Below are 15631 nucleotides of genomic sequence, written 5' to 3'. Positions count from 1 at the left end.
TGAGACCTGTGCCACCAGGGACTTCATGTGGAGGCATGGGTCAGCAGAGTCCCAGTGTAGAGGCACAGGGCATCAGGAACTCCCCAGGTCCTATGGCACCTTGTAGGTGAAGCATGGGTCGAGCCAGGACCCAGCCTGGGTAACAGCACAGAAGCACAGAGCACCAGGGATTCCATGGGCCCCTCAAGCCCCTGCAGCACCTGCCCAGGCTGCCTGCACTCTCCCACCACAGAGCAAACAGGTGTCCACTACAATAAACTGGCACTAGTTAACATTAGTTTTCAGTGCACAACAAAAGAGACATTTTCTTTTTCTTGCTATTTGTGCTGCCATAAAAACTTATGGCAGTTGGGATATGTCTGGCTTTATACTTATAACATACCAAAGTTTATGGAAATGAAATACGTACGACCACCAATAATTTTAAGGAGACATAGCAGCTTTGTATACTTCAATGTTGAAAAAATCCTGCATAATATTTAAATGTAATGCATGATAATGTGAAAGTGTCCAGTGAGCCATTACCTGGGTCTAGTGCCTCGACCACTCTCGCATTTTGTCAGCACATAATTCATCCATTTTCTGGCAAAGTTGATATATTTATCTCCAATTTTCTGCCTGAATTCTCCAGACATCAGGCGAACAACTTCTTTATGGTACTATGGTAAATTAAAAATTATCCATCATAAGTTAAAAATTCAAACAAAATCACCACTTACAACATCTAATGAAATACTTGCAAGCAAACAAAACACTATTAGGAAGCGCAATCACATCCTATTTTTGGATAAATAAGATATGCAAAATGAATGTATAACATTCTTTTATTTAATAATATCATCAAGGAAAAGCCCCACATACCAGTCCTTACATATGATATTAACAAGAAAAAAAGATGACACTTGAGCTAGGTGGCATACAAGTGCTCATTTTAAATGTGTATTTCAATTAAAAATTATATTATGATAACACCTAGCCTTAATATTATACAGATCAAGTCTCAGACTACCTTGTAGTATACTACTACTTATGCTCTGAAGGCAGACAAGTTTTAGGATTAAACAGAACCTTAGAATATGGGTTCAATATGTAAAGATAATATTTTGTATTTACATAGCAACTTTCATGGTCCTATACAAAAAGGAGAGAGAAAGGGCAAGGGAGAGCATGAAATAAATTAACACAAGCCCTCATATCAGTATCAAAGAGTATTTCTAATTTCCTCTAAACTTCTCTCAACAGGTAGAGCCTGAAAAGACTAGCTCAGGCTAGGAAAGTGTTGCAAAAATATGAGCAGCAGTATATCTGAGGACTTGGCAAATTAACAGACTTACCCTGGTTTTATGAAGGTCTAAGTTAATTGTATGGCACCTTACAATATGCTTTTAAATATTCAGAGAATTTACTTGAAAGTATAATACATTTATTTGGCCAAAGCAAAAGAGGTGGGTTTGCTTAGCTTTCCTCAAAGTGCCAAAAAACATCATTTCACCATGAAAAACTTTTGTTCACTTACTTCAAACCCAAAGTTGTAACACTGAATCATGGCTTCACGGTAGTATTGCTGCAAAGTAGAGGATTCAGCCTCATCAACCTCAGCATCAAATTCCGATGTAAACATGTGATCAACTCTATCAATGGCACAGCTTATATTGGTGCATAGCTGTAATGCATCACTCTGCGTAACAAAAAAATCCATTTTAGCTGAAGAGGGAGACATTGACATTTAACTATTTATTAACTATATTATAAGTAGTACCTACAGGTCAAACATATTAGGGAAGGGGGAGGTCCCAGTAGATTCAGCATTGTACCTACTTTTAAAAAATAAATTCCCTGTCTCAAAAGCAGCCCACAACGGTTGGGTTAAACAAATGAGGGTGAGGGCAGAATAACAATAATAATAGCATGACTTTATAAAAACTAACATCATCCACAGTTATAGGTATTTTAAGCTAATTATGCACATGACAATTATGGAAGTCAGGTACTTAAGACTACCATAATTTTTAACCCGTTCAGATCCATAAAAGCTAAATTACACTTCTTAATACTGTATGCCCTTTCTCAGCTGCAGCACCAGCTGAATTTTATCAAATTCTATACAAATTCTGGAACTGCATGAATTATGTAATAACTTAAGCATAAAAAAACAGTGAGCCTATATCTTCAAAATTCATTTCTCAGCAATAGTTATCTGAGCTAGAAAAAGAGCATTACAGTTACTACCTATAATGAACAAGGCCTGAGAGTATATTCAGACCTTATATTTGTGGGAGTAACTACCACTAACTTCAACAGGAACAAATCAGCTTCAAGCAGCAAATCTTTCATTTTCTAGTAGACCTACAACTTTGTACAGACCAACTAACTTTGATATATCAGACAAAGCCTTTTTAGCAAATGCTCCATGAAAATTACTACATTTACTCAAATCTAAGATGACCCTGAATTTAAGATGACCCCCCTAGTAATTAGATTCTATACATAGAAAATATATAAATTTGTTATAATTTTACACACACAGAATCTAATTATTGGATAGTCATCTTTTATTCATCCCTCCCACTGCTGAAGTGGGGCAGGCAGTGGAAAGGCACGTGGTGTGAGGAGGCTGAGGAGGTCAAGCAGCTTGTCCCCTGCCTGTGCCTGCCCCCCTGCCACCTGCCTCTGCTCCTCCACTCGATCAACCCTCTGCTCTCCCCACTACCCACACAGTCTTTCCTCTCCCCACTTCCCTCCCCAGTCTCTGCTTCTCTTACCCCTCCACTTCTGCTCTGCACCAGCAGTTCCTTTCCTATTCTAGCTGGGGCACAGAGCATGGCCAGAGCCCAGCCCCTGTAGCAGCTGGGAAGGCTGCACACCGCTCATACAGGGCCAGGCTGAGGCTGTGCTCAATACCTCAGGCTGCAGCATGCACAAAGCCTGCTGACACAGAGCAAAGGTAAGTGGTGGGGAGGAGAGGGGCAGGTGAGGGAACAGAGCATGAGTAGAGGCTGAGGAGATGGGAGGAAGAGGCTGCAGGGGGAAGATAGCAGGGTGCAGAGGTGGCAGGGACGGCAGGGGACCAAAAGCAGCTTCAGCTATGGTTCCAACCCTGGATAGGGACTGGAGCCTGAGACACAGCAGCCACCTCCCCACTGCCCTTGTACAAATTTCTAAGACAAGAGGATGTTTTCCCAATGTTAAAGGGGGAATCTTGTCTTAGAATTCAGTAAATACTGTCCTCGTTTATCCTATCAAAACAGATGTATATATAAAAAACAAACTTCATTTATTTACTCAAATGCAATCTGAGACAATTTTTTTTTATTCAGCATGGGGCCAGCCACAGCTGCCACCACTGCTGCTGCCTGGCCTGGGCTGGGGCTCAGGCTGGAGCTGCTGTCTGGCCAGGGCCAGGGTTGGAAGCACCATATGCTAGCCAGGTCAGGAGCCATCACCATCACATAGGGTAAGTGGCAGTGGGGAGAGGGTGGTGGCAGGCACCAGGGAACACAAACAGTCAGAGGTGGAGAGCAAGCAGAGAGCCAAGTGCTAGTATCAGGCCATCTGGCTCTCTCCCACTACTTTTCCCACTGCAGCGGTGGGAAGGGACAAATTTCAGAGAGCCCTCCAATAAGCAGATTCTATACTTGGAAAATTATAAATCTGAAGTGCTCTTGGATTCAGGTAAATATGGCATTAAATTTTAAACATTGCAAGAAAGCTTGCAAGAGACAAGAAATGCAATTTAATTTTGCATGTGTGGCCTTTTCCTACAGACCTTTTTTGTTTTGTTTTTTTTATCACTGCTTGTGTTTCTACTTTACTGAAGACAACTTCCCATTTTGCCTGTGTAAAGTAAACACTGCTGTTTATGTACGCATGCAACACAGCACTTGTGCTCAACATACCACCCACAGGTTAGAAGCAGCTCACAAAGCCAGTGTGAATGCACATGCACAGTGGGCTCATGGACTTACCAGAATGTCAGGACAGACTCTGGCCACCACTTTCATGTGGCTCCTGAGCCCGGGGGCTTAACATTGCTACTACTTATACCCTCTTCTCCTGCTGCTGAATTTAGTAGCAAGGGAATGAAAAGGGACAAGCAATGGTGTCATTCTCACCCTTGGGCCAGAACCCAGGCTGACAACTAATAAGTTCACACAGCTCACTGTACATGCAGAGCACTGGCCATGCTTTTCTATATGGCCTTCAGCCGATTTCTGATTTTAAGTTTTAGTCCACTTGAAAACTGCTAAAGAATGTTCAAAAGATACATTCACAAGAAATGTGAGAGAGAACAGTGGAGAATGAACTAAAAATGTGACCTACAATCACTTCCAACAAACTACATGTGCAAAGTACCATTTTGTTATCCCACTGATCTCATCTTCATTCATATCATTTCTACTTCATTCATTGATAAAAACAACAATCACAAAAGAGATAAATTAGATTGCTGCATACCTTTAACTGCTGCAATGCTTTGGCAATGACAGATTGGCTGGATGTCTGTTCATGATGCAAAGATACGAGCCCTTCAATAGACTGTTGGAAAGCTTTTCTTTGACTCACAAGATGTGCAGATTGCATGACTACAAGGAGGAGGTTATCAACCTAGGAATACAAGACTGAACATACTGCCAAGTTCTTACAGATAAATAGGCTGCAGGAAACATCTTTATGAAAGGGCCATCCCATAAGGGGAATTTGATTAATTCTCAAGAGTTTTATGAATCCCAGAACCCTATGTGTAAGGCTACTTGGTTTACCAAAAAGAGCTAACCCTGGCAATTAGCTATTACTAATATGCAGGTGATGTATAAATTTAAATGGCTGAAAATATAATGACATAGAGACACGGTTTTAAGGACAGAAAATATTTACATTCTAAAGGGAAGCTTAGCTTTCAGAAGCTTGGGGAATGTGGCAAAAAAAATACTCATAACATTTGAAAAGTTAACCTCCAAGGAAAATAAATGCATTGTCACCTAAAACAGAACTCTAATAAAAGCCTTAAACAAAGTCTTCATCCATGCTGTAGAAGAGATTTCAGCAATGTGTACAATCTTTTTCAGAACAGGTAAAAATATGGATTAAACTAGATGTTGTGTATCCACACTGTGTGACTTCCCAAAATATAAATATAAGTTAAAAATCAGCTTAGCATTTCAGGAAAATGTATAGGTATATACAGAATAATGGATGGTCCCAGCACAAAAATAAGGCCACAATTCAAAGTTAAGGCTGTGTTAATTACAAACTGCAAGAACCGAGTTGTAATTAATTATTAAAACAGATTTTTAAGACCAAGTTCACCCAAATGTTCACTACTGCAAAATAGGATCTCTTTTTCATTTTACTACTTAGTTTAAAGCATATCAATCTACCAATGCATTTTTGGTACCTATTTAGGTGGAGAACAATTTCCAAACCAGGAAATTGTCTTATTTTTGTTTTCTTGAAAAAATGTTAACTTTACTAAAAGCCTGATAACATTTTAGAGTATTGTTTAAAAAAAAAAATCAGAAACTAGTTATCATTATTCCATTTGTAGAATTAGCAAACAGGAAGCAACATATTTGTATACTACAAAAATATACAATTGAATATATAATTGTCAAATACAAGATAAGGTTTCCCCCGCCAGTCAGGATGGGGGAAAAACCCCTTGTCTTACATTTGCATACAGGAAAACCTCATTACCTACACTGTCTAATCTGAACTACTGCTAAAAGCAGCATGTAAACAGTAATGGAAACCAACTATGAAGTTGATTAAATGCAGTCAGCTCTGAGCATAACTATAAGGTACATGGCCCATATTAAGCAAATATGCTGATGGAAACCTTTTTTTTTTTTTTTGCTTTGTTTTTGCATGTGGTTCTTAAATAAAACAGGCAGTTGCTCCCCCAGGAGGAAACGGGCACCAGCCTGGAGGTACTGCAATACAAGGCTAGCACTCAGAGACCCTGGAACAAGCTCCCACCACTGGTGTCAAAGGGCATTTTTACACATGCTCCAGGAGGTGCAGGGGGCACTTTAATTAGCAAGCTGCACTAATTAAAAGCGCCCTAGTGTCATGTGTATCAGCGTCCCCCACGCTGAAAAATGGCAGCGGGGTGCTTTGAACTAAAGCTCATTAAATTAGCTTTAGTTCAAAGCGTCCCGCTGACATCTTTCAGTGCAGGGGACGCTGATACATGTGATGCCAGAATCTGTTAGAGTGCATTTATTTCTGTGCTCTAGCAGACTCGATTAACCAAGTCTGCTCCAATGCGCTGAATTTCACACTGGAGCCAACTCCCTGCACATGTATAGGAGCCCAAAATACGTTAATGCGAACCTACCAAAAGGACAGGTTAGCACAGCCCATCTGAATAAGATATATGGTAGGGCTGATTGAGCACAATCCCCCTCAGTGCTGACTCTTTTCAAGTCATGTTGAGCCACTGCAATGTATACATTTCAACTTTCTCTTCACTCCCACAGCTGAACTGTGCTTTTCCTTCCCATTTCCAAGGATTCCTGTTTCTTCACCTGCCTTAAATGTATGACAGACATGACCAAACAGGGCCCCAAACCGTTCACCCAGAATTCCTGCCAGCTCCTCTCTCAGCCTAGCACGAATGGTTAGCATGGCCTTGCCCTCCATGAAATCAAGCTGGACTAGGTTGCCCTATGCCTCATCTACATATAATTTTTTGGAGGATCCCAGGATTCATGACAAAAAACACAGTTTCAGTCATGAGTGGGAGGCTAGTTAACGCATGGATCCTTCAAGGGGGTATCTGGAGTATACCCATATACTGAGTAGTGCTGGGCTGTGGGTTCACCATTGGCTTGAAATGCTGTTGATACTGCTGGAGCCCAGCCCAATGAACTATATAGTAAATCATGAGTTTTTTGGCTTTGGACTAATATCATGCATAGTTTGTACTATATATAAGTAGGCATCAAAGTGCTACTTAAAAGGGTGTTTCTGAAGTACCTCCGCTAAAACTTGCAGCAGTTTCAGAAAAAGGTACAATACATCAATTCTGGATGAACTAAGTCTACGGATACTGTATGCAACTTGCTACAGCTATGTTTATTTCAAGGCCAGTATTTTCAAATTTGCTCCCTACTTCCATGTGGTCAGATAGAGCAGGGTCTGACTGGGGGGGGGCTGCAAAAGGAAGAAGTTGTGGGGGCAAAAGGGCTACCTGACCCTGCAGATTTATCTTCTCTGCTGTAGCAGTGGGAGGTTGACAAATTCAAGATAAACCTCCAATAATTAAGATACTATACCTGGAAATGATAAATTTTCCATATTTAAAATCTAATTATTGGGGTTCATCTTATAATCAGGGTCACCTTATATTCGAATAAATGCAGTAATTACATGCATGGAATAGGAATGCCAAATGCCTTAATTGGCTAGCATAGCCCAAGAATCGGGGAGGCCATCCATAGCTGGATTAGGAAGTAAAATAACCAGGCTATGAGAGAGCTAAATCAGCATAGTGACACACAGAACAAGGAGAGGAAGCTTGGAGAACACACTAAGGAAAGCTGACTTGGCTCTGGTGATCAGGGAACATGAGCAACAGGAGCAGGGAATTCCAGCTGGTTCAGTACACTGTGATGCCACTGAACACCCAGTAACTCCCACTGGAGTCTAATTTTAAGATCCCAATTTTTAATGAAATCTTGGATTAAATGACTTGTCCAGGGTCAGAAACTACTGGCCTCAAGCTTCAACGTATGAAGGCTACTTTTAATTCATAGGCCATGGAAGCTTTTTGCTAAAAGACAAAGCTATTGGTCTTAACTGTATATTTGATGCTGAGCAGCTCTAGAGTATAAGTAACTTTTAAATTCTGTTTTCTAGGGAAGGAATTGTGTTGTTTTTTTTCAAAGGCACAATTTTGAGAATGTCCCTTTTAAAAATGCCTTATACTGAAACCATACAATAATGTACTGACAGATAACATAACTAAGCAACAATGCTTGTCCACTTACTGACTTAGAGTTACTATTATACTGCTAAAACACATTGCCTAGAAGACAAACACCTCCTTTAACACGTGTGGTTTTCAATCTGACAGCAAAACAATTAAAAGAAAATGTAAAGGCTACATAAAATGGGAGAAAACCTACCAGCATACTTCGCAGTGTATCAACCGTTTCCACCTGAGGCACTATTTTGACTGGCTGTCCTTCCCACATGCTCCAACTGCCATCTGATTCATGGTCTTTTTCACTGTATTTGGTCATAAGTAAGTAGGCCTCATAGGCAACCTCCTCTGAGTCTTTTGAACAGTCCTTTCCTGCAGCTGCGTTTAGCAACTGCAAAATCACAGATTTCTCCCCTGAAATACCATTTGGGACAAACACCTGTAAGTTTTCAAGTCCAGGGATCTGCACCTGTATAAAGAATAAAAAGAGTCAAGCAAGAGTCAGTAGGCTAGCCTGACCACCTGCTTTTTAGTATGCTGTGCAAAAAGTGAGATGAGGCTTTGGCTGTTTTAGATAAAATTTCTCATTTTAAAACTAGAAAACAACAGGAGTGCACAGCAACATACGGGGCACATCTACACAAAACTTTTACTGTGGAGCTGCCTAATTAGCTCCGTAGTAAATGTCTTAGCATCTATCTGTGAAATGCTATTAAGACAGAGTAAACTAATTAACCCTGCTGCAGGTTAGTACTTGTAAATACAAGTAGTCCTATGGTGGAGTTTTTTATTCTGCAGTAATGCATATGAAGACACTGACAGGGCTGGCTGGGGCACGAGGGTGCTTTAGTGTGGAGCTGCCCCAGCCAGCCCTTATGCAGCACACTGAGCCGGGTCAAAGCAGCCCTGGGCTGGCAGGCTGACCCCCCTGGCTCCATCTAGCTGGGGCTGCTCTGACACAGCTCAACGTGCTGCAGTCCCAGGCACATGTTCAAATGAAGTGTCCAGGAGCAACAATCTTGCTGCGATATGCACCAGAGTTTTTTCTCCTACTGGCTTTTAATCACATGAGCACCAGAATTCAAAATAGTACACACGCTTCAAGACAATGCTTACCGTAAAACCCAAAACACACACATTAACCATCCTAAAAAGTGGAATGCTATACAAATTTCCAACACAAAGCTGTTTTCACAAAGAACTTCAAATGATCCTTTCCCATACATCTATTGCAATAAAATTCTTTTAGAAGACATCCTTTCATAATGTTACAATCGTTTAAGGAAGAAAGAAACAAGCATGACTACCACAACACTGAAATTAGTTTTCTGCTTCGGTGATAACATTAAAAATATATAAATTTGGGGAGGAAAATTCACTCAGGATCTTGAAGTAGAACGTTTATAACTTTCCTCTATCAGAGAACTAAATATATGCTGCACAGGCACTAATGGCCTGAACAAACCAAGAGTTAGGGTCATCAATAAATTATACAGAATGGATATCACACACCACGATTTGTAAAAAGGAAAGCATATAACCTCCAGAGAAGATACTTCAAATGCTTGATAAAAACAGAATTTTCTTCCCTTTCATTTCAAATGGCTTCTTCAAGGTTCCTAGATTTCTAAGTATGTCAGTTCACAAAATGAGACTGCTCCTTCTTCCAATTTAATAACTGTCACCACAGAAATCAATGAAAATCAGGTATACTGCATTTTCCATACTCCATTTTCAAAGTTAACTTCTCTCATACATTTATACAAATTCAAATGAATTTTCCTCTCAACCCCAAAACTGATTCTGTCCATTAGCTTTTTAATCTCTTTATTATGATCATTCTAGGATTTTTCAGGCTTCACAAAAGACCTCTTTAAACCCTCTCTATTTTGACCTTTTAGATGCTTACGCCTATCTTAAAATTACAGGCAGCACTCTTCTTGCTAAAGAAGATCAGGCTAAACTCTATTCAGAGCCTGTTAAGGGACTGTCTACACTAGTTTCTCTGTATAAAGGAAGAGTTACTATGAATAGCTTCTGCAAACCAGCCAGTGCAGCTGTGGGGTAAGTCATCATTAACAAAAATAATTCCATGGTTAGATCACTTAAAAATTCCTTAAATGATATTAGTAAAGTTATGTCCCTGCCCACACACTCAACCACAGCTGTACTTGCACAAGTAATTTTCTAGAACAGTATTTACATCAGTTTTCTGGCACTGAGGAAATTCGTGCTTAAGGAACCCTCAACATATGCCAAGGACACTCAACTGGCTACAGGAGCAACTGTACAGTGATCAAGGGAACTATCAAATCTCTACCCAAATCCCAGAATCTTAGTATGATATGGCCAGAAAGAACTACTCCGAATATTTTAAAGTTAAATGGCTTTATTTTACAATTAAGCTAATGTTTTCCCTCAGGCTGACAAAAACAGCCTACAAGGTTGTTTCTTAACCTTAAAAAGAAAGTTCTTGTAAAACTAATTAGCATCTAAACTGACATGGCTTCCAAAATTTCAATCCCTGTACCAAGTGTTAAATCCCCAAAACATAGTTCATTTAAAAAAAGAAATAAGGAGGAACTTTATAATATTTTATATTTGATTACAGAATAGCTACTGCAAAAAAAACTTTTCCTAAGAGAAAATTAAAATGTGCCATTAAAATGCATGTACTAATCTGTTTAGTGCTATCAGAATTTTTTTCATACAAGGGCTAGAGATTAGGAATGTTATAATTTTTAATGTATATAGCACAGTAAAGAATGCGTAAAGAACCAAACCACTTCACCTTCTTGCAGCAATCTCTATATTTCAATTTAAAATGCACCAATTTGTCAACAGGAGGAATTCACAAGAAAATTAGTGAATTAGCTTGGTTATGATTTTAAGGTGCAACAACTATTCTGTGCAAACGGGGGGGGGGGGGGGGGGTAGTTTAGGCTACTCTACCTCACAATGCGAAATAGCTAATTATCAGAAGCTATTCTGGATGTACTATTTCAGGAGTTTTAGCTTGTTTAGACAAATCCTATGCCTGAATCTGCATTTCTTCTGTGTTCAGTGTTCCTAACTGCAGTCCATGCAAGCTGACATTTTTCTTAAGCATTATTAATCATCTGTATTACCTAGAAGGGTCTGGCACGGACCGTGACCTTCTCGTCACTGGCACAGAGAGCTTGCATGCTTATTGGAAGGTCACATCTACCTCAGTGTCGAAATGCTGCACAATGTTTATGGGGTTTAGGTTGTAGCCGTGTTGGTCTAAGGACATAGGCAGACAAGGTTCCTTGGGTGAATTTGATATCTTTTATTAGACCAACCCAAATAGTTGGAGAATAGTTACTAAGCAAGCTTTTGGGTTCAAAAACCCTTCGTCAGGCTAAAGAAGTTTCAACAGTTGGTGTGTGCTCTTTCATCCAGGAAGACCACACACCAACTGCTGAAACTTCCTTAGCCACACAATGTTTAATGCATTTTATTTTATAACACTTAAGAACATATTCCAAAACTGGAAAACTGAGGAACGCAGACTATGTGTCTTTCCTAAAGTCACATAGGAGATCTGGGAACAAGGAAACTGACCTTACAAGATCCAGGTACGCAATCCTCAGTACTCAACTATCTTTCCTCCAAAAACGAGATGTACAAAGAACGAAAATATGGCCGTCTGGGAGAGTGCTTACCTCAGCTCAACCACATATCAGCGGTTATAAAAAAAATATATAAAAATGTACTTGTCACCACTTAATACTAAGTAGATGATGTTATGTACACAGAAAGAAAAAGATTCTATGTTATGCACGAAGACCACATACAGCATCTTTTTGGATGCAACAGTCACCATATTAGTATATCTTTAAGCTGTTTTTACCTTTACATACTCTTTTGTTTTCAGAGCATTCAGGAGCTCTCGTACAGGAGCTGACAACGTGAATTCTGCTGCAATTTCTAGATCCTTATAACAATGACAAAGCAAATGTTAGTGAACTGAATTGGAAGTTTAACACAGAAAGAAAAATGAATGTTCATAAATGAGATCAAATGCCATTATTAATTTACCTTTCTTAACATCTTAGCAAAACCAAGAGCTTTCGAGGCCCTCTCTCTAGCTTCATGAAAGAGCTCTTTGAGTGCCCGACTGGTCTCTATAACAGACCTCCTGTAACATTGATTAGAAAGGAGTTATGGCAATTAAATATAATATGGTATAAGCAGCATGAAAAAAGGGTATACAGAGCACAAACTGAAAATTGAAATGAGCTGATATTGCTCAGGCACATCTGTCCCAGGAATATAAAATTAAATTGAAGGAACTTTACATAAGCTGCTTCTTATACCCTTAGCTGTAATAAAGGTTATTAGGCCACAAATACACAAAACAAAGACGAATTACTTCTAGAGACCAAAAACCACTGAGATGGTTTGGACAGTGTGTTTTCATGTACTTCATAAAGTTTTGGAAAGCAGCTTGTCTTTGATACGTCTGAAGAAGCATAATCATGACAGTATGCACATACTGAAAGCTGGAGAATACCTGATTTCTTCTGATGCCGTATTGTCTTCAGCACTAGCCCGAATGCAGCTCTTCCGCAGGCCAGAATCTAAAAATATTCCTGTAGATTTCAGCAGCATTCCTGCAATATCACTGCAAGAAAAAAAAAAATGGGAGAACCTCACTTTCATTTTAGCAGTATCTCTACCTTGTTGCATCCCATGTAAAAGAACTTCATTTGTCATGTCTGTACATGGAAACATGCACCATCTGATAGGCTCTTCCCCCACATCAGGTGAAGGATTAGTAAGGCAAGTAGAACAAAAAGACACTTGCTTCTAAAGGTGGAATTATTACTATTGTTATTAAAGGAGCACATAAACATGGATTCTACCACCATAAGTGCTGCAAAAATCTGCAGCAGGATTTTCTCTCTCACGCTGAGGTAGCAGAAGACTAAAGCAGGCCAATGACTATTTAAAGAAGGTACCATCCTGGTCACAAAAAGTCTAGCAATTACATGAGGATCAGACCTACCTAAAATATGCCCACTCAGAGCACTAGCTGGACTGCCTAGAGGAGATTTAAGGATTTGAAAGTTACTTTTGACTCCTGTTCTCAGCAAAATAAGTTCTCCGATAGAGGGAATACAAAAGCAAATTTTAGTAAAATTCTGAAATTAAAAATATTGTTAGTAAATGAAGAACACGGGCCATATCTAGATATACTTCTATGATCCAGACAGAAATAAGCAGTCTTACAACTCAGAATTCCTACATCTTAAAATCCTAAGACTTTCTACCAGGAGGCCAGCCTGTTAGGGAGATTATACCCAAATTCAGAGAATAAATTCTAAGAGGCACTGGGTCTTTATTACATCTGCAGATGGGAACCTCAGCAAAGTCTTACAGAGGAACCCACCTCAGAGCATGGAGCCCCTTTTGATCCCCCTCCTCAAACAAAGGCATACAACATTACTTGATGAAAACTTTGATAAATGTGGTCAGAAAGATGGTGTTCATGTGTCATCCTGTCGGTTGGGCCAAAACACACCGACTTGACCCCTTAATCAACATCTAATGCTCTATGACTGGGCTGGCCTCACCAAGGAAATTCTCTTGCCTGTAACTCAGTTCCTTTTACATTACTTCTCTTAGCCTCGCTTATGGTAACTTGGCCTAACTTAAACTAAACACAGCCAAAGGCCTACTAAAACTACAACAAAAGGATTCAAATTGTTCTCAAAGTTTTAGAAAGCCCAAAACTTTTTCTAGCATAAATTAATGTTTGACCTCAATATATAGTATAAATCACAAAGGTAGCTTGCAGGTGTTAAAAAAACATAACCAAAAAATGGCACTTTACTTTAAACTCAGCACATTCCCATGCCGAGCCCTGTGCATGCCCAGAAAAGGCAGTGCCTTAGTTGGACCCGGCTCACCTAACATCTGTATAGATTGGGTAATTTAGTGAGGTTTTTTGGGGACTTTTATCTAAGAGTTGATTGAATCAGCTTTAGCTAAAAGTGCCAAAAGCCCTGCTGAAGCGCCTGATCTATAAAGACACTGCAGGGCCGGGATGAACTACCACACTGCTGCATCCAGTAAAGCACGGTTTTTTTCTTTTTCTTTTTATGTCTACAAGCAGCCACATATAGCATGCGAATAATGAGAGAGACTTTATGAACTTTATGAAGTTTTCTCCAATTAAAGTCTTGTATTTTTGGACCCTGATTCTGCAATTTAAATAAATCCTGGAAATGATTACCATGCAGAAGGTAAACCCTGTATATGGAAATGTACCACCCCAAGCTAATAAAATTACTTTGAATGACCAGGTCCTCAGAGATGCAAACTGAGAACCTAACTTTTCTAAATGGCTATACATTGACAGGATAAGCTGGGTAATTTATGAAGTCCTACCAGAATAATTTTCCAGCTTGAGCTTCACCTCCTCGTATATAAGGAGTTATTTCTTTGGTGAAATTCCATTCTTCCTCTAAGAGATTTTTTAAACTATGAGACGCTTGAGGTAACTGCTGTAGCATTTGGATCCAGCCTCGCATATAATCAAAATAAACCTAAATGTGGAAAAAGGCAATTTAGATTGTAACTGTTACATGATCTGTAACAAAAGGCCCTATATTTCATTCCCATGTAAGATCCCATTTAATAGCGCATAAATGGAGGAAAACACATCTGCAACATTTCACCTTGCTACAGCCCAAAATGTGCTAGATACTTCTCTATATGAAATACAATGGGTGGAACTAGAACAGGGGTGGGCAATTATTTTGGGAAGAGGGGCACTTCAGGGATTTTGGTGAGCTGTGGCAGGGCAGAGGAGGAGGGAACAATTGATCCTATCCAGCCCAGGGCTGCAATCTAAAACCCACTAATAGACTGCCTGAGAGCAGTCTGTTTTCAATTTGTCACCAAAACCATAAACCTAAATGACTTGCAAAATCATTTGTTTCCCTTGACAATTCCCAGTGCTAGTCTCTTTGCCCAGCTAAGCCTCTCTGTACCCCAATTCCAAATTCCAATCCACTATTTCCATTTCCTTGCACACAGTCCAGCTGTTATTCCTTTTACACTTGAGTCAAGTGACATCCTACTCCACAGACAGCCTGAGAGCCAGGTGGGAAACAGTGACAAAACATACAAGACAATCTTCCCATTCTCAATTCTGCTACCAGAAGCCAAAGCAGTCAGAAATAGCAGTTGTAAGGAAAACCCCTCTGAACCACTAGGATGAAGCACACTCAGTATAGGCAAGGTTTTTGGAGACTTTAACTTCCAAACTCTAACAACTCTCTTCTCAGCAAGTGATTTATCCTTTTTTTTTTTTAATTCAGGTAAATACAAAAACAAAACTCCAATCCTAGAGTAACACACAGCAACTGCATGAGGTTAGAGTTATCACATATTTACAAAAGATATAATATACACCTATCTTCTAACCCATCATCTGAACTATCAATATAATGTGTAAATATGCAAATATAACATTCAGTGATATTCACACAATCTGGCTAGATGCACTGGATTGCTGGAGGGGAGAAGTGTTTACAAACATGCAGAATCATAGAAACTTAGGGTTGGGAGGGATCTCAGGGCTAGAAACTGGTTTAAACCTGTAACAGAACAGATGTTCAGTGCATATACATCCGTTTGAAAGTGGATGAAACTGGTTTGAGGTAAACCTTG

At 39.6% G+C, this 15631-nt stretch overlaps 1 protein-coding gene across 7 annotated transcripts in view; it reads right to left on the bottom strand.

Moving 5' to 3' along the window:
- MAP3K4 (mitogen-activated protein kinase kinase kinase 4) overlaps positions 1–15631 on the bottom strand; it is a 194861-nt gene that overhangs the window by 40266 nt on the left and 138964 nt on the right. For all 7 annotated transcript variants that reach the window (XM_059714695.1, XM_019479788.2, XM_059714723.1 and 4 more), the window contains 8 exons: positions 14345–14502; positions 12465–12575; positions 11990–12089; positions 11802–11885; positions 8130–8396; positions 4456–4605; positions 1517–1678; positions 526–659 (listed from right to left, as the gene is read on the bottom strand). In XM_059714695.1, coding sequence (XP_059570678.1) covers positions 526–659; positions 1517–1678; positions 4456–4605; positions 8130–8396; positions 11802–11885; positions 11990–12089; positions 12465–12575; positions 14345–14502 — 1166 coding nt within the window. The remainder of the gene's footprint in view (positions 1–525; positions 660–1516; positions 1679–4455; positions 4606–8129; positions 8397–11801; positions 11886–11989; positions 12090–12464; positions 12576–14344; positions 14503–15631) is intronic.

The sequence above is a fragment of the Alligator mississippiensis genome, chromosome 1, assembly GCF_030867095.1.
Source record: "Alligator mississippiensis isolate rAllMis1 chromosome 1, rAllMis1, whole genome shotgun sequence".
NCBI lineage: Eukaryota > Metazoa > Chordata > Crocodylia > Alligatoridae > Alligator > Alligator mississippiensis.
This window is presented reverse-complemented; position numbering and strand designations above follow the sequence as displayed.